The sequence below is a fragment of the Ceratotherium simum genome, chromosome 39 (genome assembly GCF_057802395.1).
Source record: "Ceratotherium simum simum isolate JZ-2026a chromosome 39, ASM5780239v1, whole genome shotgun sequence".
Lineage (NCBI taxonomy): Eukaryota > Metazoa > Chordata > Mammalia > Perissodactyla > Rhinocerotidae > Ceratotherium > Ceratotherium simum.
Window position 1 is genome coordinate 13763738 of NC_141938.1, and position 23245 is coordinate 13786982.

The following is a 23245-nucleotide window of genomic DNA, read 5'->3' on the forward strand; positions in this document are numbered from 1 at the left end:
CAAGCGTGGAGCCAGCAGAGAGCAGGTGGTGGGTGCAAAGGGCAGAAACCCCCAGTTCCACCTCGTCTCTTCTCCATGCACTTGCCGTGTGACCGAGGGTGCGTCCCTGGCCACCTCGCTCCGCTCCATCCATCTCTGACAGTTGGTCAGCGGGTTCTCTCGGATTTTGTACAATTCTGTCTTTTTCTTTCCCATCTTGGTTCCTTTTCTTTTTTCTTGTCATATTGCATTGGCCAGCGCCCCCGCTGGTAGCTCCCGGCCGTGCCTGTCTCACGGTTGGTATTGACGTTGGCATGAGTTTGTGCTTCATGCTTGTTTTCAAGAGAAGGCAGTTCCCGCCCCACACCCCACCCCCACTTTTTCTTTTCTGTCTCTAGTTTCTCGATAGTGTTGTGGATGTGACGTTCATGGTGAATTTTGTTGAACGCTTTTCTAGATTGTGAGAGGTGATCATGGGGTTTTTCGCCGTCAACTTTGGGTCACGTCCTGCGTTTCTCCAGACCCGTGCTTCCCCTCCTGTGAAGTGGAGGTGATGGAATGAGGTCGTTAAGTCAGGTGGGGTCTGGCTCAGGCGCTCACGGGCGCCCTCTGGCCGCTGCGGGGGGTGAGGGCGGAGGAGCTGGCCGCAGGGTCTAGGCAAGTGAGGCTGCAGGCCCTGTATTTCTAGATCTGCTTGTGTTGCAAGAAACCCGGGCTTTTCTCCAAAACACGGTGAGTTTTGAAGTTGACTCAACTTACCCTGAGGCTGTGGGGCCAGAAGGAAGCCCAGGCAGGGCGTTCCGGTGGCACAAACTGGGGGTGTCCTCACCGAGCAGGGGGCCGTGGGGTCCTAGAGTGCCTGCGTTCACTCCTCTGCTTGTCACCTCCCATGGGGACATTGACCTCAGGTCCCCATCGTCTCGCGCTCACTGTGGAGCCAGAGACGACCTGAGGGGGCTGGGATCAGGCGCGTTCCCAGCAGCAGTGTCTGAGGCCCCCCCTCTACGCCTCAGTCTCCCCATCTGTGAAATGAAGCTTCCAGGAGTGGCCACCTCTCTGGGCTGGGGGGAGTCTGAGTGGGAAGGGGACACTGGTGACGTCTGGGGACATCTGTGGCTGTCACACTGGGGGAGCTCCTGCATTGAGCGGGTGGGGCCGGGGATGCTACCCAGCCCCCGCAGGGCCCAGGACGGCCCCCCAGAGAGTGACCCGGCCCCCGTGTCCCTCAGGGGACCCTGAGTGAGTGAATGGGCTTTGGGGGTGCCTGGAGCCCCCAGACTGTCTGCATACCGAGCCCGTCTCTCCGGCGAGGAGAGGCCTGTGGCAGGCAGGCTTCTCGGTCACGGCAGGCCCGGCCGTTGGTCCCCGATGAGATACGACCAGAGGTTGAGGGTCCCCGTTCGCAACCTTTGTCCAGGTGGACAGCAGTCTCGTGTTCGCTGCGTCAGATCACCACGACCTCGGCCTTGACTGTGTCTGTATTTCGCTTCCCCGGTGGTGGGTGTTCACCGCATTTGGTGAAAGTCTCCGTGCAGGGTGGGCGGGAAGGCAGGTGAGCTGGGCCTTCCCCACGGAAGGTCGGAGAAGCGCCGGCTGGGGGTGCCGCCTTCCTGAGCCCAGCCGTCTCCGTCTAGTCATGGCCTCGTTCCAGAGACGACGAGGCCGAGGCCCCGTGCTCCCGCACTCTGCAGCATCACTGACGCCAGAGGACAGAGCCTGGAGAAGGTTCCGGATGGTGCATGGCATTGGGCAGTGTGTTTGTAACTAAAGGGAGACACTTTTTTGTTTTGAGATGCAGTTCGCACACCATAAAATTCACCACTTTCAAGTGCACAGTTCGTTGGCGTTTAATGTATTCACTATGTTGTGCTGCCATTATCACTGTAGTTCTAGAACATTCCATCAGCCCAAAAAGAAGCCCCATCCCCATCAGCAGTCACTCCTAATCCCCTCCCCAGGCCCTGACAACCACGAACCCACTTTCTGTCTGTGGATGTGCCTGTTCTGGACATTTCACATCAATGGAATCACACACCGTGTGTCCCTCTGTGTCTGGTTCTCGCTGAGCGTCGTGTGTTCAGGGTCCATCCACGGTGCGGCTGTGTCAGGGCCTCGCTCCTTCTCATGGCCGAGGAGTCTGCCGTCTGGATATACTTGCTGCTTTGTGAGAGATCCAGGTTGGACCGAGGAGGTGGAGCTCTCGCTCCTTCCTCCCTGTCCCTGAGAAGTCCCGGGGACAGACCGGCTGTTTCCTTTAGAAATGCTCTCGGCCTCTGATGGGATGCCTGCTTCGGTCAGCCGCCACTGCGTGACAAACCGCCCCAGAGCCTGGTGGCTGCAGACAGTGACTCCTCTGGTGGCCCTGCACCCGGGGGCCGGCCCTCCCCCGTGCTCTCCTCCGGGTCGGTCACGCGGCCGTGGCCCTCGGGTGGCATGAAATCCAGGAGCTTCCGCACTCGGGTACGGCGCCTCGGCTGGGGGCTGCCGCCCCTCTGCCGCGGTCTCTCCAGCAGGGACTCCGCCAGGGACCTTGTGCCTCAGTGTGTCTCAGCGGGCGGGTCAGAAGCGGCCAGCCTTCCTCAAGCCGCCTGGCCCTTCGTCGTGGTCTGTAGCGCAGACCAGGTCACGTGGCTGCAGAGCACTGGCTGCAGGAGTCCGCCCTGCGGTGCAGAAGAGTACGTCCAGGGTGGCTTGTGAGCGTCCTGCCCGCCCGGCTCCTGGAGGGTGGGCACTGCCCTCGGAGGGTCCCCAGCTCCCTGCCCTGACCCCCTGCAGGGCTCTGCTCCCGGGGTCAGAAGTCTGCACAGCGGGAGGCCAGACCATCCCAGCTGCTCAGGGAGGTGAGCGTCCCTGGGCCTGCACCGCTTCCCGTCTGCCCCATCCTCGTACTCGCTGGTTTGCTCCGAGTCACGGGAGCCAGGCCCCGGCGTGGGCACCAGGTGGTCGATGCTCTGGGCAGTGGCCCCACGTCCTGGGGGCACAGCCCCTTCTGCCCCTTTCCAGAGCTCTGCAGGTGGCTGTCACGGTGACACAGCAGACCTGGGCGCCTGTAGTGGGGAAGATGCAACACATAAGCACCAGGGAGGTAGGGAGAGTGATCTCAGAGGGACTGTTTTGGGCCAAGTGGTGGGGGGATGGCCTCTCAGAGGGGGTGACGTTTGAGCCAGGTCCTGGGTGAAACAGAGGAGCAAACCCAGCAGGGATCTTGGGAAGGGCGTTTCAGGTGGTGGGGGTGGGGGAGGAGGACAGCCTGTGCAAAGGCCCTGGGGCAGGACCGGGCCTGGCGTGTTGGAGGAACAGCAAGGAGGTCCGTGTGGCTGGAGCAGAGGGAGCGAGGGGGAGAGAGGGAGGAGGGAGGGTAGGGAGGGGATGGGGCAGGTTGTGCGGGGCCTGGGGGGTGGCGGGGAGGATGTGGGGTTTTCCGCCCAGGGAGGCGGGAGCCCTGGAGGGCTGTGAGCAGAGGAGGGAGACCTGACTCGGGGGCTCACGGGTGCCCTCTGGTGGGGGCTGCGGGGAGGACGGACTGTGGGGGCGAGGATGGGAGCCGGGGACCAGGGTAGAGGAGACTGGGCCGGTCCAGGGGGGCGACGATGGGGCTGAGAGGAGCAGGGAGCAGTGGACAGGTTCTGGACAGACTCTGAAGGTCGAGCCGGATGATTGTGCTGCAGGACAGACGGTAAGGCCCCCTCCCTGGGTCCTGGGGGCCCACATCTTTCAGGAGCCTCCCCTGCCTCAGTTTCCTCATCAGACAAACGTGGAGAAGACGCTGCTGTTGAGGCTTGTCTGTGTGCGGAGGGGCGAGGACCGGGTGTGTGTGTCCATCCGTCAGTCAGTCAACAAGTGCGTGTAGGCGTCTGCTAAGGGCAGGCCCGCAGCACAGCTGTGCCTGGGGCGGGTCTGGCCTGATGGATGACTCGGCTGCGTGGGGCCTGCCCTCCCTGCTCTGCAGCGTCACACTCCCCCTCCCCGGGCTATTTTTAACACTTAATTTCCTCGAAACCCTGCTGGCTCATTCAGAAGGTGACTGCTCACGTCTGGGCTGGGAGGACTCCACATCTTGGCGTGGTCTCTGGGGGGCACAGTGCAGGGATGCGCCCGCCACCTGCTGCAGCCCGTGACCTCGTGCAGCACACTCGCCCCTGAGTGGCCATCCGTCCTCTGAAGACGCGAGAAGGCCCAGGGCCCCGGGTTTGGCGAGGGCAACAGGGTGGCTGCCCCCACGGGCGTTCCTCTGCGGTGGTGCAGACGGAGGAGGTTCAAAGGGGAACTTCAGAGAGTGATCAGGGCATGCAGAACCGGGGGACATGACAGGACGGGGAGGTGACCAGGGAGGCCCCTCGGAGGGGACGCTGGGCTGAGACTCAGGTTGAGGAGTCGCCTCGGGGAGATCTGTGGAGGGTGTTCCGGGCAGAGCGAACGGCACGTGCCAAGGCCCTGAGGCAGGACCGCACCTTCCCAGTGTGCGCATCTGTGCCCTGCGCCACTCACTGTGAGCGCGTCACTCACTGTGAGCTGTCCCCACGGCCCCAGGCCCTGCCCTCCCCTCCTCCCGTGCTCTGCTCCGGCCACAGGCCTGGGAGCCACCGTGCCCCCGCCACCCCCGCCCTGTGTCCCTGGGCCTGTGGAGCCTTCCTGCGCCCCGTCCAGGGATGACCCCGCGGCAGGGCGGGGGCTGCCCCTCATCAGCCAGCGTGTGAGTCAGGCAGGAGCCGGGGACTGAGATCGGGCCGAGGCCCAGCGGGGTGGCCCTGCGGGGTCTGGTGTGGTCAGTGCACCTGGTGTCCAGGAGGCTGCAGACGCCTCGAGAGGAGCAGGAGCAGGGGCCGCACGGGGGCAGTGTGTGTGGGGGGTCAGGACCCGGGTGCTGGACCCGCTCTGGCAGAAAGCCCTGGAATGAAGGGCTGGGGGCACAGAGGACGCAGGTGGGCACAGCCGGGTGGGCTCTGGGCCCTAGGGACCCAGGCGGCCGAGGAGGAGGACACCCTGGGCAGCCGACACAAGTCTCCGACTCCAGGGCCCCCAAATGAGGTCTAGAATGTTCCGCCCTGGTCTACCGCCGGCTTCCTGCCTTCACTCCTCTTCCTTCCCCAACACCCCACACCCCACACCATGAATTGTTCTGCTGTTGGGCGGCCAACGAAAATATTATGTCAGCCTTCCAGCACCTTCCGCCACCGGCTTGCTATCGGCCGGGCTTTGGGATGGGCTGAAGCCCAAGTTCGCCTGCAGCCAGGGTGCCCGGGCCGGGAGCCCCCACGTCTGCCGTGGGCACACGTGGCCCCGCGTGACCCCCCTGTGGCTGGTGTGGCTCATCAGCGGCCTTCCCGGGCCCCGGGCAGGTGACCTGGCCTCGGGCTGTCCTCTGGGCTGTGGTCCCTCTGGTGGCCCTGTGGCTGTGACCGTGGCCTCGGGCGGCCACCCCCAGCCTCAGTTTCCCTATCTGGACCATCTCCTGGGGGTCTGGCCAGCGGTGCCTGCACAGGTGGACGCTCGGGGCGGCGGTTAGGGCAGAGAAGATGGGTCCCTGCCGCCTGGCCACACCCGCGCTCAGGGTCGTCTGCGTTTGTGTTTGTTTTTTTATTGAGAAATAATTCATACTGTGTAAAATCCACACTTTGAGGTGTGCAATTCAGTGTTTTTCGTATCTTCACAATGTTGTGTGCTTGTCGCCACTGATTCCAGAACATTCTCATCCCCCCAAAGGAAAGCCTGTCGCATTAGCAGTCCCTCCCCGTCCCACAGCCCTGGGGGAGCATGTCCGGGAGATTGACCCCTGACCCCTCACCCGGGCTTGCGGCTCTCAGGACCCTCGGTCCCCCTCCTCCCTCCCCCACCCGCACCCCACCCTCGGAGCTGGAACCCCGTCTACGCCCGGCGACGCCCACAGTCCTGACTCCAGCCCGGGCCTCCCCTGAGCCCCAGACTCGGGGTCCAGCTGCCCCTCAACGTCCCCCCGCGGGGGGCTCACGGGGGTCTCGCTCAACACAGCCACGCCGCCCCGCTGCTCCCCGTCCCCCTTCTCCTGAGGCCCAGTCCTTCCGCTGCCTGCTCCCGTCGCAATCCTGAGTCATTCTCCACTCCTCGCGTTTCCTCTCTCCGCCTCCAGTGCGCACAGCCTGTCTGTCCTGACTTCAGATCCTTCCAGAACCGCCCACTTCTCCCTCCTGTGTCTCCTGCTGCCCAGCCCCACTGACCCCCTGGACCAGCTCAGTCCCCGGCTCCCATCCTCGCCCCCACGGTCTGTCCTCCCCGCAGCCCCCACCAGAGGGCGCCCGTGAGCCCCTGAGTCAGGCCCCCCTCTGCCCGCAGCCCTCTGGGGTGCCCCCTCCCTGGGGGGAGAAGCCTGCGTGCTCGCCTGCTGATCTGCACCCCACCTGCCACCCCAAGTCGTCTCCAGGCTCTCACCCCATTTCCCAGACCATTCCCTGCTCCCCGTCCTCGACTGTGAGCCCTTTAGGACGGGGTCTGGTCTGTCCTGGTTCCCACTTGCCACCCAGGCTGACATCTGGTGTGTGAGTTTCCTGTTGCAGCTGGAACAAATCACCAGAGATTGGGCCTAAAACTACACACATTCATCATCTCACGTTCTGGGGTCAGGAGTCCTGAATCCACGTGTGAGCAGGGCTGTCCTCCGGAGGCTCCGGGGAGAAGCGTCTCCTGCCTTTTCCAGCTTCTAGAGGCCGTGTCCTGGGCTCGGGGCCCCTTCCTCCGTCTGCACAGCCCGCAGCGCAGCGTCTCCCGTCTCTCTCTGCCTCTCACCCTCCTCCTCCCTCTGATGAGGACCCTCTGATGTCCCTGGGCCCCGGGAATCCAGGGTCATCCCCATCTCAGGGGCATTAACTCAACCCGTTTGCAAAGCCCGTTCGGGGATCAGGACATGGACGTCTCTGGGGGACGTATCTGCCCACCTCACTCGTGCCCAGATCCGGGCGAGGTTCCAAGGCTGGGGGAGGCCGGCGCCGGCCCAGAGCTTCCCGCGGGGCGCAGGACTGGAGGGAGGGTCCTGCGAGACCACGCTGGCCGCCTCTCGCCTCTGTCCACAGCAGGAAGCTCTCGGGAGCTGGGGCCCCGGCCCTGCCTGGGGGTGCAGACAGGAGCTGGGGGCTGTCCTCGGCGGGGCCCCTGGCCACCTGCCGCTGACCCAGCCGCCCCGGCCCTGCCCACGATGTGAACCGCCCTTGCCCGGCGGCCCTCCGCGTGGGCTGTGCTGCTCCCCCTCACTGGGTGCCCTGATTTCTCTGGGACCCGGGTCTCCTGGTGAAGCTGTCCCCCTGCCCGCGAGGAACACGGCCCTGTGTCCTTCAGGGTCCCTCAGTCGTCTGTGACCAAGGCCCTGATGTCTTTGGGGTAAACAGCGGCTCAGAGTCGGGGGGCAGTCGCTCCCCGCTGCTGCTCCCCCTCTGCCGGGCAGCTCCAGGCCCCAGGCCGTGGCCTTGGGGGGCACCTAGTGTCCAGCCCCCTGCCGTCTCGGCCCGTCCCGTCTCCGTGACCCTGGTTCCCACGAGAGGCCCCGCCCCTCCCCAGGGGCCCAGGGTGCCGAGTGGGGCTGTGGGGGCTGCACCTGTGTGTGAAGGAGGCGGGGCGCTGGCCCGTGCATCCTCGGAGCCCCCGGCACCAGCGGGCAGGGCCCTGCAGCCTGGGCCCCTGCTGCCCCAGGTCTGAAGTCTCTCCCTTCTCTCCCTCAGGTTTGGCCCAGAAAAAGGCGGCCCCGACGGAGGTGAGTGTCCCCTGGCCCCCACCCTGACCCACCTCCTCCCAGAAGATGATGGGAGGATGTCCAGGCCGCAGGGCAGTGGGGAGCCAGCGAGGGCTGCGGAGCAGGGGCGGCACCACCTGTTTCCTGGGGAGAGCCTGCCCCCTGGTGGCCCCTGGGCAGAACAGACAGGGGCCAGGCTGAGCCGCAGGGCAGGTGGGGGCATTGGGGGGGCTGCCTGGAGCCCCGAGTGCGGGCAGCATGGGTCGGGCGGGTCTGACCCACGGGGGCCTTTTGCATGTTGGCGGGTGCACAGCGGGTGGCTCTTCAGTGTCAGGACGGTAGAGCCCCAGGGGGCACCCGGCTCCTGTCTGCTCGGCCTGCTCTCCGAGCCCCACGCCCTTCCCCCAGCCTCCCCTGCACACTCGCCACGGCTGGTGGCTCCCACGCGGGTCTGCTGGGATGGCCTGTGTCACACCCGCCACTGCTGTGCCGTTAGAGCCGGGCCTGCTCCCCAGCCCCTGGGACCTTGTCCCTCGAGGAGGAGACCTTGTTCCAGCCCAGGGGGTCTCACCCGTGGGGTCCTGCCCCCAGGGGATGCTGGGCACGTCTGGGGACATCTGTGATTGTCACACTGGGGGAGCTCCTGCATCAAGTGGGTGGGGCCAGGGATGCTGCCCTGCCCCCACAGCGCCCAGGATGGTCCCCCACAGTGATGGCCTGGCCCCGATGTCCACAGGGCAGGGGGGACCCTGAAATGAGGGCTGTGCTCCCCACGGGCAGGTGGGCCGCGGCCGCCCGTCTTCCGCCTTCCTCGAGGAGCCGGAGTCCTGTCTGGGGTGGGCCCCTCTGGATGTGGGTGCTGCCCCCCAGGGGAGGCCCGGGCGCCCCAGAGCCCACCTGCACCAGCCCCAGGCTCTGGGTGGGCGCGGTGACTGAGCCCCTCTCTGGCTGGGGTTTCCAGAGCCTTCCGGCCCTGGTGTGGCGCCTCCCGCTGACGTGCCACCTCCTGTCCCCTCTCCTCCAGGCCCCGCTGGTGACCGGACAGCCGGGCCCCGGCCATGGCAAGAAGCTCGGCCACCGCGGTGTGGACGCGTCCGGCGAGACCACCTACAAGAAGGTCCTCCTCTGCCCTGAGCCGCTGGGGGCGAGTTGGGGGGGGCGCCCAGCGGTTTCGGGGGCCCATCTGCCCCCCGATGGGGTCCACTGAAGGTCGGGCGTGGACCGTGGTCACGTGGTGGAGGCAGACGCTCTAGTTACGGGCTCTCCGTGCAGGACTCGGTCCCTGCAGCCGGTCATCCCCGTGGGCAGCCAGGCGACCTGCTCCAGGAGGGGCCTCTAGCGCCCTAGAGAGAGGGGCGACTGCAGCCCCTCCCCTCCCCTCCCGAGGGAAGCGGGGCTGAGCTGAGGCGGTGACAGGGCACCCTGAGGCCAGCGCAGTGGCAGGGAGCCCAGGCCCCCCCCCGCTGGCGGCCCGCCCGGCCTCGGATGCTCCTTCCTGGTCTGACAGCTCTGCTGAGAGGTGGGGCGCACGTGAGAGTCAGCCCTCTGAAGTGTGTGGTTGGATGGTTACTAGTGTGTTCACAGGGTTGTGCAGCCATCACCACGGTTTAATTCCAGAACATTCCACCTCCCTAAAAAGCAACCCCTCCCCGTCAGCAGTCACCCCATCCCCTCCCCAGCCCCTGACAACCACGAACCCACTCTCTGTGGATCTGCCTGTTCTGGACATTTCACATCAATGGGATCACACACCGTGTGGCCTTCTGTGTCTGGTTCTCTCACTGAGCATCGTGTGTTCAGGGTCCATCCACGGTGTGGCTGTGTCAGGGCCTCACTCCTCTTCATGGCTGCGTCATACTCCAGTGGGTGGGTGGACACGTGTGGATCCATCATCCGCTAACGGGCACTTTAGTTGTCTCCACCTTTGGCGACTATGAATCCTGCTGTATGCACGTTCATGTACAAGCTTTTGTGTGGACACATGTTTTGATTTCTCTTGGGCACACACCTAGGAGTGGATGTGTGGGTCAGAGGGAAACTCCATGTTTAACCATCTGAGGACCCTCTAGACTGTTTCTACAGCAGCTGCACCATTTCATTCCCAGCAGCCGTCACGGGGGTTCCATTTTCTCCCCGTCCTCGCCGACACTTGTCACGTCTGTCTTTCCGATCATTTCCATCCTCGTGGCTGTGAGGCGTCTCTCTGGTTTTGATTTGCGTTTTCCGGGTGACTGCTGGTGTCGAGCACCTTCTCCCATGCTCGCTGGCCGTCTGTGTGTCTCCCTGGGGAACGTGTGTCCAGTCGTGGCCTCTGGAAGGAGCTGATCACCGAGGGCAGAACCGGCCCTCCCGGGGGGTCCCGGAGGAGAGGCCAGGGACCTGGGGGCCTATGCACACAGCCCCAGGAGGGCCAGTGCTGTCGTCCTGTCTGTAGGTGGGGAAACCGAGGCACGGAGAGCCTGTATCACTCGCCCATTGTGACAGTGCGATCACCTAGAGAGCAGGTAGAAGAACCTGGGTCTGTGGAAGTGAAGTTCGGGTGTCACTCTATAAATTGTGCCTCCTCCTCCCCCCAAAAGGAACCCTAGATAGAGCCCTGCCGAGTTGGGCAGTTTTGAGATGTTGGAACCTTCTAGAACCTTGATGAAAACAGGCCTGGGGCCACACCAGGTGGTGTTGGAGTCTCAGCCTGGCCACCTGCTTGCCGCGAGGTCCTGCAGGCTGGGTGCCGAGCGGAGGCCAGCGGGGCTGTGACAGCTGCTGGACAGGCGCCCCGCAGCCAGGCGGCGGCGGTGGGAGCCAGGTCAAGCTGCGGGCTGGATGTCCACCACTGTCCGCCCTGTGCCAGGGGCTTCTCCTTCTGCCTCCCCCTGGGGGCCAACGGGTGGGGCGGGGGTCCGCCCAGGGGTCCTGATGCGGCTGGGTTTCCCGCAGACCACGTCTTCCACCCTGAAGGGGGCCATCCAGCTGGGCATCGGCTACACCGTGGGCAACCTGAGCTCCAAGCCGGAGCGCGATGTGCTCATGCAGGACTTCTACGTCGTGGAGAGCATCTTCTTCCCCAGGTGGGCCTGGGGCCCTGCTCGCAGAGCAGCCCCGACGCCTTTGACAGCTCGCCCCACAGACACACTGTCAGGATACCAGAGAGCCTTGTCTGCTCCCTGAGCTCCCTTCTCTGCTGAAAATCACTCGGGGCCTCAGACCCTGTATCAGTCAGGATGTTAGTTTGGGAGTGGATCAGAGAGACGCAATATAAAAGTGGTTTAAAAAAACAGAGAAAGAAAAGATAGTAGTTTGTCTTTCTCTCTCACACAGAAAACTAATGGGCAATCCGTGGTCAGGTGGCTCCACAATGTTGGGGTCCCGGGTTGTTTCTGGTTTCTCTGCCATCCTCGATGTGCAGGATGGCTGCCCGAGCTCCTGCCATCATGCCTACATTCCAACAGCAGGAAGGAGGAGGAGAAAGGGAGCACATGCTCCTTTCCTTTAAGGGCACAGCCAGGAAATGACACTCAGCGTTTCTGGTCCACTCACAGCTCATTGGCCGAGTGCAATCATGGTCTGGCTGCAGGGGAGCCCGCGCAGTGTGGTCTTATTCTGGGCGGCCATGTGCCCGGCCGACACTGCAGCCTCTGTTGCTAATGAAGGAAGAGAGAGTGGATGCTGGCGGGCAGCCCGAGACTGGCCGTGACCCCTTTGTCCTGTCAGGAGCCCCGTGTGGGGGGCTGTTTTGGGAAGCCTTGGCGCTCGGCAGCTGGGCGCACCGTCATGGGCCTGGGGCGGGGGAGCCATCGGGGTCGTGGGGAACGGGGAGGGCGCCCGCAGAGCCGCCGTCCCTCACCGGCGTGCCCTCCCTCCGCAGTGAAGGCAGCAACCTCACGCCCGCCCACCACTTCCAGGACTTCCGCTTCAAGACCTACGCGCCCGTCGCCTTCCGCTACTTCCGGGAGCTCTTTGGGATCCGGCCCGACGACTACTTGGTGAGTGCGCCAGTCGGCCGCTGCCACGTGACAGGTCACCGCGGGCGTAGCGGCTAAGAACACCGCCCGGCTGTCACTGCGCGGGCCCCTGGGTCGGGAGTCGGGCTGCGGCTGAGTGGGTTCCTGGCGCAGGTGGTGGGTGAGGGGTGGGCTGCGGTCTCACGTGAGGCTGGACCGGGGCCGGGCAGCTCCCGCGCTCACGTCCCTGGAGGACGCGGTCCCTTGCTGGCTGTCGGCCGGGCTGTTCCTTCCAGGCCGGGGGAGAGGCTGCCAGCAGGGCCACTGTGTCCCGCAAGCTCGTCACGGAGGGGACTGTCCCGTCACCCGGGCCACGTTTGTGGTTAGAAGCGCTTCACGGGTCACATGTAATCGATAGATCTGGACGTGACGGTCCCACCGTCTGCCGTCCCGGGGTCCTGCTGGCTCCCCGTGTGGTTGGGGGTCCTAGACTGTAGGCTCCAAGTCCCCCTTCTTGCTCGGCGGGAAGCCTGTGCCCTCGGCCGGGGCCGCGTCTGCATCCTTCCGGAGAGAACCGGTGTTCGCTCCAGCCAGGGCGTGGGTGACCCCAGGTTCTCAGCTCTGTTCGGTGCCCAGAAGTCACGGCGCCCCCTGCCAAGGCCACACCTGGGCCTCGGACCGTGGCGTCCGTGTCGCACCGTCCAGCGCGTGGCTGTCCCCCTCCTGTCCCATCGAAGCCCCGAGCAGACGTCCCCTTTGGTCCCACAGGCCCCGCAGAGCAGGGACGAGGGTTGTGCGCAGCCCGGTGGTTTTGCGGTGGAAACGGCCCCTGGTCCCCAGGTTCCAGGCCGTCGTGTTCCCCCCACGGTGTGTGTACAGTTGCAGGAAGACGGCCTCGGCGTCCGTCAGTGGGGAGTGGACAGATGAGATGTGCGTCCATGGAGTGGGCACGTGGGGACGGCTGGGGTCTCGTCTCGAACCTGATGAGAGCAAGTGCGGGGACCCCAGGGGTGTGGGGCGACCCCATGGTGTCTGGACAGCTGGCCCCGCCTTGGTGACCTTCGCCCTTCGTCGTCTCTGCTCGTCCCGAGGGGGACAGTTCCCGTTCGTCCCCAGGGCGAGTGGGCAGCAGCCCTTTGGCCTCCGACACAGGCCGCGGGGCCGGACGTGGACCCCATCCGGGGACCCCATGGCCCCCTTCCCGCTGTCTGTCGGGGGGCGTTGGCATAGGCCGCCGGGCGCTCTGGCTGACCGAAAACTCGTTGGAAGGTTCTGGGGCATTCCTGCGTGGGAGGGGGCAGAGGAGCAGACCTGGGCATGGGAGGGGGCCGCAGACAGGGCCTCGGGGAGCCCGGGGGCCGCACTGAGGAAATGGGGTGCCCAGACGCTGTGAACCGCAGAACAGAGCCCAGCCGGGCTGCTGCCGGCTCCCCGAATCCAGGGTGGGCACCCGTGCCCTATCCCTGTGGGGTCTGCCTCTCCTGCGGCCACGTGGCCACAACGTGCTGTTGTCACGTCCGCGTCTGCCTGTCTGTCTGTCTCCCTCCTCTCTGGTCGCTTGTTCCAGCCCCTGTCTCAGCTGGGGTACGGTTAAGCCAAGTGGCCTTAAGCTAGTTGCCTCAAGTCCCCGTGCCTCAGTTTCCCCCTCTGTAAAGAGTACAAACCCTCACAGGCTGACCGAACGAGGCCCCGTGAAACCGAGAGGCCCTCATGCAGTGTGGCAGGGGTAGGGGGGGGCTCAGGCACGGCGGGATCAGGCGCCCGGATGGCGTCACCAGCCCCCACTTCTCGGCTCTGCTCCCTCGGGGCTCCTCTCTCTCCAGCGGGGTCCCTGTGGGCCACAGTCACGGCCCGGCCCCTGGCCCCACCTCGTCATGGGAAAGTGCCCCCCCGGCACCAGCCTGGGCCTGAGTTACGAAGGGCTCCTTCCCTCTGCCGTCGGTGAGACCCCTGGGCCGTCCTGCCGCGAAGTGTCATTTAACTTCGGCTCAGGACGGCAGTGCGTGAGGAGGGAGATGGGGGCCCGTTCCTGAATCGGGGCGCTTGTGTGCAGACTCGGGCCACAGGCAGCCCCCCCGGGCTCTGGCGGAGAAGGGGGCACCCCAGGGGTCGTGTGCCGTGACCCCGTCCTGGCTCAGAAATCCCTGCGTGTCGCCCGCCTCCCTCTCGAGTTGCTCAGTCCCCACCACGCCGTTCCTGGAAGACAGCTGCTGTTAGCCATTTGGTTCCAGAACTTTCTCTGCTCCTAGATTTATTTGTACAAAGCTGAGCACACATCTTATGCTGTGTTCTTTTTTTTTTTTTTTTTAAAGATTTTATTTATTTATTTTTTCCCCAAAGCCCCAGTAGATAGTTGTATGTCATAGCTGCACATCCTTCTAGTTGCTGTATGTGGGACGCGGCCTCAGCATGGCCAGAGAAGCGGTGCCTTGGTGCGTGCCCGGGATCCGAACCCGGGCCGCCAGCAGCGGAGTGCACGCGCTTAACCGCCAAGCCACGGGGCCAGCCCTCTGCTGTGTTCTTCACTGAGAACATCCCTCCTCTTAGCAGCTTGGATTTGCTGTTGTTTGTGCCTGTTGGGGGGACGTTTAGGCTGTTTGCGGTCTCCCTGTTCGAGGTGACCAATGGTGGCCGTGGGCTCTGCGGGGCCGGGGCTGCCTGCCTGGCGGCCCAGAAGGGTCCCTCTGTGCCCTGCCCTGCTGTCCGTCTCCGGGAGAGGGAGACGGCAGTGGGGGGAGCTGGGCGTGGGCCCGTTTCTGTGGATATTTGTGGCTCGTGGCTGTGGGCGAGCGGGGATGGACGGATGGCTGTGTTGGCGACGGCTGCAGCGTGGACCGTCTTGCCTTCTGCTTACACCCCGAGCCAGGCCCCCACCACCAGGTGCCCCAGGCAGCCTCCCAGCCTCGCCCCACAGTCCAGAGGGTGCCTCTTAAGGCACAGATGGCATGGCGTCCCTCCCTGGTGCAAACCTCCTCGTGGCGTGTCCTTAGCCTGGCCCACGGGCCTCTGTGATGTGACCTCCACCTTTCCTGAGCTCAGTGGCCGGCCTGTTCCCCCCTTGCTCAGTCCCCTCCAGCCGCCCCGGCCTCCTCCCTGTCCTCCAGCCAGGCACGCCCCTGCCCCAGGGCCTTTGTATGGGCCCTTCACATTCCTTTGCCTGGGTGTCAGCTCCTCAGAGGGCACGTCCTTCCCTGGTCTCTGTCACTGTGGCCGCCTCCTTCACGCCCTGCCCTTTGACCCTTTCCTTCGCATCCTCCATCACACCTGACACGCTGTGTGTTTCCCTTTGGCCTCAACTAGAAGGTCAGCCGCACGACCAGGGATCCAGCCCGTTCTGTTGCTGCTGTGTCCCCAGTGCCCGGAACGGGCCGGGGCTGTCCAGGTGCCCGGGCCCATGGCGGGCAGGACTGACTGGGTCCCGCCACGGCTCCTGGGAAGTGCCTGAAGCGTCCATGCGGGTCACTCGGGTGGCAGCACTTGGGGGTTGTTAGCCAGCGTAACCGGCCCCCTCCGTGGGTGGGGGCAATCACACCGCTGGTTCGGGCCCCCCCATGGCCGAGGTCAGGTGCCCGCAGACCAGGGGGTGCATGCGAACGTGCCTGGGTGTCAGGTGGCACCAGGGACGTGTCAGGGCTGTTGGCCAAGGACCCAGGAGGGGTCCCGTCCTCCCTTGGGCTGAGCCCGCCCTGTGGTGTCCTGGAGAAGTAACACGGGAGTGGAGGCGGCGGGGAGCGTGACGGTGATTATCCGTATCGGTCAGCACAGGCCAGGTTATGCCACGTGACAAACATCCCCGGCATCGAGCGGCTTAAAACAACGGCTTGGTTTTGCTCACACTTTGCGTCCACCGTGGGCTGGATGTCACTGTCACCAGGGACCCAGGCTGACAGAGTCGCTCCCTGCACAGTGTTGCCAGTCTCCTGGCAGAGGGAGCATTCTGGATGGTCTCACAGCAGCATTTAAATTCTCCAGCCTGGAGATGACCCGTCCATTCTGCTCACTGGCCTGCTCACTGCTCACTGCTTGTCACACGGCCCCACCCAGCCCCAAAGAGGCTGGCAGTGCACGGCCTGGAAGATGCAGAGCTGGGATCCAGGGCTGGCAGTTGACGGGCTCTGAGGATCCCTGGGAGTGGGCTCTAGCCTGTGAGCCTGGCTTCTAGTGCCTTGTGGACAGAGGATAGCTTTTGGCTCAGGAGACTGGACGTCCGGGGCCGCTCTGGCTTCAGGCATAGCTGGATCCAGGAGCTGAGCCAAGGGCAACAGAGTTCTATATGTGCCTCTGTTTTTCTCTGCGGGTTGGAGAGATGGCCCCTGGGGGCCTGTGCTCCCAGCTCTGCCTCCTGGCATCCACGGTCTCATCATTGAAGGGTCCAGTTCAGCCCTGCTCAGGACACGTTTCTGAGCCAGTCGCTGTGTGGGGGAACGCAGTCCTCCATGTGGCCGGGCCTGTAGCTTCTTGAGTCCTGCCAGCCTGGGAGGCCATGAGCTCCACTCCCCTGGGGCACAGGTGGGGGCCCTCCTGCCCGAGGTCACCGGCTGGTCGGCACCAGGGCGCGGCAGATGCAGGTGCTGTTGTCCCGTGGTCAGCGCTGTCACGGGCGTCTGGGCAGCAGCCGTGTCACACGTTTTTGCCCTTCAAGAAGGTGCCTGTGGTCCCTGGAGGGGTCACGCTTCTGTCGGGGGCCTGCCCACCCACAGGCCCCTGACGACACGGGCAGGCTCCGGAATCCCCACGGCACCACGACCTGCCAGGCCTGTTCATTCAGCAGATGTGTGCTCAGCGTTCACCCTGCTGGGGGCCTGACGCTCGGCCCCCTGTGGCCTCGTCCACGTATACCAGTGGTACTCAGTTAGAATTTGGGGGTGCAAGGGACAGAAAGCTTGACCCAAACAGCCTTAACCCCAAAAGGTATCCCATTGGCTTGTGAGCTGAAGAGGCCCAGGGAGAGCGGCCTGCAGTCCTCGGTTTTCACTCATTTCCTTAACAAACTGAGCACCTACTGTGTGCTGAGCATTGTCGTAGCTGCCGGAGACCCCTCAGTGAACAAAGTCACGTAAAAATCCCTGCCTCCGTGGAACTTACCGTCTAATGGCGGGAGGGAACGTGTGGGATAATGGGCAGCAAACATGGAGGTGAAACAGATGTCAGTGGGAAGAGCCAGGGGCTGGGCTGTGCCAGGAGCCGGAGTGCGGGCTGCCCATCAGGGGTGCAGCTTTCATCTCTCTTTCTCATCTTGGTGCATGGCTTCCATCCCGAAGGTCACCTCATGGTCCAAGGTGGCTGCTGGGGTTCCAGCCATCACATCAGCATTCCAGATGGGAAATAGGCGGGAAGGAGAAGGGCACAAACAGAAGGTGCACCAGCTTCTGTCACATAGTTAGGGAGCCTTTCCCCAAGTCCCACTCAGCAGCTTCTGCTTACAGCTCCCTGGCCAGAGCAGACTGTCGTGGCCATGCCTAGCTGCAAGGGAGGCTGGGCAGTGAGTCTTGGCCAGGCGCGTCGGCGCCCTGCTGCCACAGGAGAGGGAGTACACCGCGGTAGACCAGCACTCAGGCTGCGGGGTTAGTCTGGGTTCGAATCCTTGCTGTGTGGCCTCAGGCAAGTCAGTCCCCCTCTCTGAGCCGCAGTTTCCTCCTCTGTAAAATGGAGCTGTCAGTGAGCAGTTCCGGGTTGTCCCCTGGCTCCTGGGCCTCTGGGGGTCGGTGAGCTGCCCATCCACTGACCACGCCCGCCTTCCAGTACTCGCTGTGCAACGAGCCACTGATCGAGCTGTCCAACCCCGGTGCCAGCGGCTCCCTCTTCTACGTCACCAGCGACGACGAGTTCATCATCAAGACGGTGATGCACAAGGAGGCCGAGTTCCTACAGAAGCTGCTGCCCGGCTACTACATGGTAGGGAGCGTGGCTTTCCAGAAGGTTCCGTGGGGTGGGGGGGGCACTGCCCCAGGCTTCCCTCCAGCCGCATCCCGCCTCCCAAACCTCACGCCCTCCTCCCCTGCCTCCGGCCCCCCGCGCAGCAATCCGCTCTGCCCCAGCCCCTGTGCCTGACGCAGGAGCCAGCAGCTGCAGGGCTTGGCTGATGGGGCCCGAGTCCCCAGGGCAGCACCACCGTGACGAGCCTCCCTGGGTCACTGTGCCCCACCCTCTGGTCCCCCTCAGGCGGCCCCCCGCATGAGGCGAGCGGGAATTACACTCTGGGCCCTGCAGGCCACCCCGGGCTGTGTGGGAGCCCCGGTTCCGCCTGACTCCCCAGCCCCCGCCCTACCGCTGCCCCCAAGTCGCAGGTCCCAGAGTGGTGGCTCGTGAGCCGCGTGTCTCCGCGGCCGTGACTCAGGCGCCAGGGAGGAGGGGCCGGGCCACCAGCTGGCTCCTCACGAAGGACCGGCTGCTGGGGACACTCCCCCTTCTGCGTGTGACTCAGCCCCGAGAGGGCACATCGGGCCTGGGCAGTGGCGGGGGGGCAGCAGGAGCCTCAGGCGTCCGTCCCCCAGCCGGGGGTCCCCATGCGCAGACGGGTTGGGCTCCCCGAGTGCTGCCCACTGTCCAGAGCCAACCTGGCGGGTGTGGGGACGGCCCCCGGGGCCCTGCGCAGGCGTGACCCGCCTCCCCTGGGCGTCCTTCATCCGCTGCAGAGGGTGCCTGGGTGGGGCCCCGGCTCCCCAGATGGGGGGGGCAGACTCTCCGTGAAGAGCCCGGTAGTGTTTTCAGCTTTGTGAGCCGCCAGCCTGTCTACACAGCTCGGCTCTGCCGGTGTGGCGGGAAAGCCGTGTAGACGGCGCGTGAGTGGCCGGGCACCAGCAAAACCTCATTTACTGACACGGAAGAGTGAATTTTGTGTAATTTTCACGTGTCACAAAATGCTGCTGTTCTGTTTGGTGTTTTTCAACTTTTTAACGTAGAGCTGCCCTTAGCTGGCGGCTGTGTGAGAACGCTGCCCTGGATCGGGCCCTGGGCCGGAGTTTGCTGACCCCCCACCCTCCACCCTGGGTGCGCCTGGAGGCCGTGCCCCCTGTGCCCCCTGGGTCTGACCTGGCCGGGCGCTGGCCCGGCCCCCTGGGAGCGTCCCTCGGGGTCTTCACTGGGAGGCGGGCTCTCGCTGGGCCAGGCCCCAGTCCGGGGACGGAGAATTAAACAGGCCGGTGTGACCCGTGTGAAGTCGGGGTGCTGGGGCGCAGAGTCAGGGGCAGCCCGGGAGCGAGGTGGTCAGGGAGGGCTTCCTGAGGAGGCGGCTGCAGAGGCCTGCGGGCGGGAAGGCCCCCCCCACCGGGCGCTCGCCACCCCCTCCCCCCAGAACCTCAACCAGAACCCGCGGACGCTGCTGCCCAAGTTCTACGGGCTGTACTGCGTGCAGTCGGGGGGCAAGAACATCCGCGTGGTGGTGATGAACAACGTGCTGCCGCGTGTCGTCAAGATGCACCTCAAGTTCGACCTCAAGGGCTCCACCTACAAGCGGCGGGCCAGCAAGAAAGAGAAGGAGAAGAGCATCCCCACCTACAAGGACCTGGACTTCATCCAGGACATGCCCGAGGGGCTCCTGCTCGACGCCGACACCTTCTCCGCTCTCGTCAAGACGCTGCAGCGGGACTGCCTGGTGAGGCCGCGCCCCGACCCCAGCCGCGCAGAGGAGGAGCCCGGGGTCGGAGAGGCCCCCTTGCCTGGGGCCGAGCGCGGGTGGTTAAGGGTCCCTCGCCTCTTGAGCCTGTTTTCCCATCTGTGAAATGGGGATGCAGCGTGGTCCCTCCAGAGATGAGGCCCGGCAAAGGGCTCCCTACCTGAGGCCGCCAGCCTGGCAGGACCCGGGCTGGGTTCCCTGCTCTGTGCCCCGGCCCCTCAGCCTGCCACCCCTGGCTCCAGACCCCTCTGCAAACTTGACACCGACTCCCAACAAACCGCCCGACGTCTCGGCTCCTGGCGTCCTGGAGCCCGTGTCCCTGTGCCGGGGCCTGCCTGGGGCGGGGGCTGAGGATGGGCGCGTGACCGTAACCGCCCCGCCCTCCAGGTGCTGGAGAGCTTCAAGATCATGGACTACAGCCTGCTGCTGGGAGTGCACAACCTCGACCAGCAGGAGCGCGAGCGGCAGGCCGAGGGTGCGCACAGCACCGCCGACGAGAAGCGGCCGCTGGGCCAGAAGGCGCTCTACTCCACGGCCATGGAGTCCATCCAGGGCGGGGCTGCGCGCGGCGAGGCCATCGACACGGACGACACGTAGGTGGCGCGGGCGGGCCGGGGCCGCTGGCGAGGGGCGAGATGGACACCTGTCTGTGGCGGGTCCTGGTCTGTGGATGGAGCCGCAGTGCCCGCCCCCAGGCCCCGGGAGGGTCAGATGGACGGACGCACGGCCGTGGCATTGCGGTCAGTCAGTGGATGAGGCCACTGGCCATCCAGGCGGGAAGCGCAGGTGCCCCTCCCTCCCGCGGGCCCGCCGTACGGGGCAGAACTAGAAACGCTGACAGACGGCACCAGAGGAGGGGGGACGGCGGGGCCCCGGGAGACCTTGTAGACCAGCACACCCAGCCCAGGACCCACCGCGGGCAGCCACCCCAAGATGAAGGTGCCTGTGACAGTGACGAGGCCACAGGGTTCAGAGGGGAGCGGGTGCCTGGCCGCACCCGCTCAGCTGGTGCCCTGGTCCTGCCCCGGGGGCTCAGGGTCTGGTCAGGGGACAGACACGTGGGGTGTTCCCTCAGCTCTGCGGACATAGGGGCCGGCTCACTCTCTGTGGGGCCGTCCTGGGCGCTGTGCAGGGTTGAGTAGCATCCCTGGCCCCACCACTCGATGCCAGGAGCACCCCCAGTGTGACAGCCACAGACGTCCCCAGACGTTGCCTAGTGTTCCCTGGGGGCGGAGTCGCCCTGGGTGGGAGCTGCTGCTGTAGACAGGTGTCAAGATTGTCCCCTGCTCACCGTGCACTGACCACGCAGGGAGCCTGCTGGACCCTTCATGTCCGTTACCCTGTTCAGTCCTCACGGGGCCATGGAGGAGGGTGGCCCCCATCTTCAGCTGGGGAGACGGAGGCTCAGAGGTGGGGTGGCCGTCTGGGTGCGCAGGCGGCTGGTGGGGCTGAGGCTTGAGCCTGGCCCGGCCCCCGCCCTAGGCCACCAGTTGCAGGGGACAGAGGAGGAGCAGGCCCAGGACCCCATCTGGGGTGGGGGTGGGGGCCTCACGTGCAAAGGCCCCGAGCAGCTGGCCGCATTCTCAGACTGTCTTGGCATTCGTAGGGTCCGCTCGGGGCCCGGCGGGGGACGGCAGGGCGTGCAGGTGAGCTCAGCGTGCCCAGAGTGCCGTGAGCAGAGCCTCGGGGCCTGGGGTCCGGTGGCTTCGGGACAGCGGCTGGATCGTGTGCCCTCACTAACCGCGTGGGCTGGCACAGGCGGGCCTGGGGCTGAGGGAGGCGAGGAACTCCCCAGGCTGCACCTGAGAGCCCTTAGGGCCCGCCTGGGTGTGTGTGTGCACGCGTGTGTGCATGTGTATGTGTTCATGTGAGTGTGCTGTGTGTGCATGCACGTGTGTGCGCCTGTGTGAACCTGGGTCTCAGAGCCGGGACCTCTCTGCAGCCTCTGGCCGCCAGCGTTGACCTTGGGAGGCGGCATCCGCCCAGGACAGCACAGCTGCCGGCCGGGACCCCTCCGCCGGGCCAGCCAAGCTGCCGCCTGTGGGGAGCGTGGGGGTTCCAGGCCCCAGGCCCCCTCGGGCTGCTCCTCCCTCCAGCCCTGTCTCCCCGAGTCCCACGCCAGTCCCGCAGCCCCAGGAGCAGGCCCAGGCCGCCTGCAGCCCCTGCCCCTCTCTCCCCAGGATGGGCGGGATTCCCGCCGTGAACGGCCGCGGGGAGCGCCTGCTGCTGCACATCGGCATCATCGACATCCTGCAGTCCTACAGGTGGGCCCCCCACCCCCAGACCCCAGTCCTACAGGGGGGCCGCCCCCACCCCCACCTCCTGCTTCCAGACTGCAGTCCTACGGGTGGGCCCCCTCCCGCCCCCCCACCGCTTGCCCATGGGAGCAGCTCGCTGGCTGCTTTTAAGGTTTTCTCAGCCTTCCGGAAGGCTCCTGCTGGCCGCCCTCCTCCCGAGCCCCAAAGGGAGGCGTTTGGTCCCTAATCTGGTGGTTCGAGCCCCGGGATTCATCCCAGGGACACGGACACAGGTCACGGCCGGCCTGAGGCCCGGGGGTGGGGGGGGAGGGGTCGCCAGCCTTGTCTGTTGAGCACCTACTGTGTGCAGTTGCTGGCTGTGAGGCGTGACGTCTCTGGAAATTTCCTGGGATGCGCAGAAAGATGCTCACGGTCTCGAGCCTGGACACGAGTGTGGCAAAGCCCAAAGGGCCAGAGACCCGAGCCCGACTGGTAGATTAAAGCCAGGGCGACAGGCACCCTGGGTCCATGCCTGGTCCTTCGTGAGCCTTCAGCGATGAGCAGTTGTCGATCATTGCCGGTTTCTTACTGAGAGAGTGACCTGTGCTGGTTACACATGATCGAGACACGACAGGGCGGCCGTGGACGTGGCAGCCCCCGTGTCCCGTGCACACCCCACCCCCCAGGAAACCTCGTCACCCGCTGGGCGTTGGCGGATTTCTTCTTTGCGTGTCTCTTGTTTCAATGTAAAAACCGGCTCCTGCCCATCAGACTGCTGACACTTCGCGGCCTTTCCCCACCTGAGGGTGGACCTGTCTCCTGCAGGCGTCTCCCTCCTGTTTGGAGTGAGATAGGCAGCTTTCAAAGTGGCAGGCCAGGGTTTCTGCAGAGTTCCCGGGTGGGGCGAGGGGGTGGGCCGGCACGTGGTAGGCAGCCACGAGCTCTTTCTGGGGCAGGGGCATCATGAGGGGTGTGTGCCAAGGGGAGGATCCTTCCCTCCTGTCGACTCCGGGGGCCAGGAAGGCTGCCTGGAGGAGGCGACGTTCTCCCGAGCCCAGCGTGCTGCGGGGACCACGGTGCAGGGCACTGACTCCAGCAGAGAGGAGCCGGGAGCGGAGAGAGGAAGGGCGGGCTCCGGAGGGTCTGGCTGTCTGTCTTCCTCCCCCAGAGCCGGGGTGGTGGGGCCGCCAGCAGGCGGGGAGGGGAGGGGACGGGGGCGCACGGGAAGAGGGGAGGTGGCCTCTGGCTGACGCAGCAGGTGACCTCAGTTCCTCTAGTCCAGGGCTCCTCCCACTCGATGCCAGGAGCACCCGCAGTCGTGACACAGATGTCCCGAGACGTGGCCCACTGTCCCCCGGGGCAGGATGGCCCCACAGAGACCCCTGGACCCAGGCTGACGTTCTGGGTGTTCTCTCCGCAGGTTCATCAAGAAGCTGGAGCACACCTGGAAGGCTCTCGTCCATGATGGGGTGAGTCCTTCACTCATTCACTCGTTCATTCGTTCCATCCGTCAGCCCATAAACCTCATGACCGTCCCCCTGGGCCAGGCACAGGTGATAGAGCCAAGAGACGTGTGCCCCCTTCCTGGAGTTGCTGTCCAGTGGAGGCAGGCCCGTGACGGGGCAGTCCCAGGCCAAGGGGTCAGGGCCGTGATGGGGGAGCACAGGCAGCCGGAGGAGCCCCAACGAGGGGGTCCCAGCCGTGGGTGAGGGGTACAGAAGGGCTTCCTGGAGGAGGGGCCCCCCAAGCTGAGTTGGAAGGATTCTTGAGGGTAGCCTGA

At 65.2% G+C, this 23245-nt stretch overlaps 1 protein-coding gene across 4 annotated transcripts in view; it reads left to right on the plus strand.

The window, feature by feature from the left end:
* PIP5K1C (phosphatidylinositol-4-phosphate 5-kinase type 1 gamma) overlaps positions 1-23245 on the plus strand; it is a 57219-nt gene that overhangs the window by 18160 nt on the left and 15814 nt on the right. For all 4 annotated transcript variants that reach the window (XM_087425745.1, XM_087425746.1, XM_087425747.1 and 1 more), the window contains exons 2-10: positions 7665-7696; positions 8700-8792; positions 10610-10740; positions 11538-11655; positions 17356-17508; positions 18908-19207; positions 19616-19821; positions 21409-21492; positions 22886-22934. In XM_087425745.1, the coding sequence (XP_087281871.1) occupies positions 7665-7696; positions 8700-8792; positions 10610-10740; positions 11538-11655; positions 17356-17508; positions 18908-19207; positions 19616-19821; positions 21409-21492; positions 22886-22934 (1166 nt within the window). The remainder of the gene's footprint in view (positions 1-7664; positions 7697-8699; positions 8793-10609; positions 10741-11537; positions 11656-17355; positions 17509-18907; positions 19208-19615; positions 19822-21408; positions 21493-22885; positions 22935-23245) is intronic.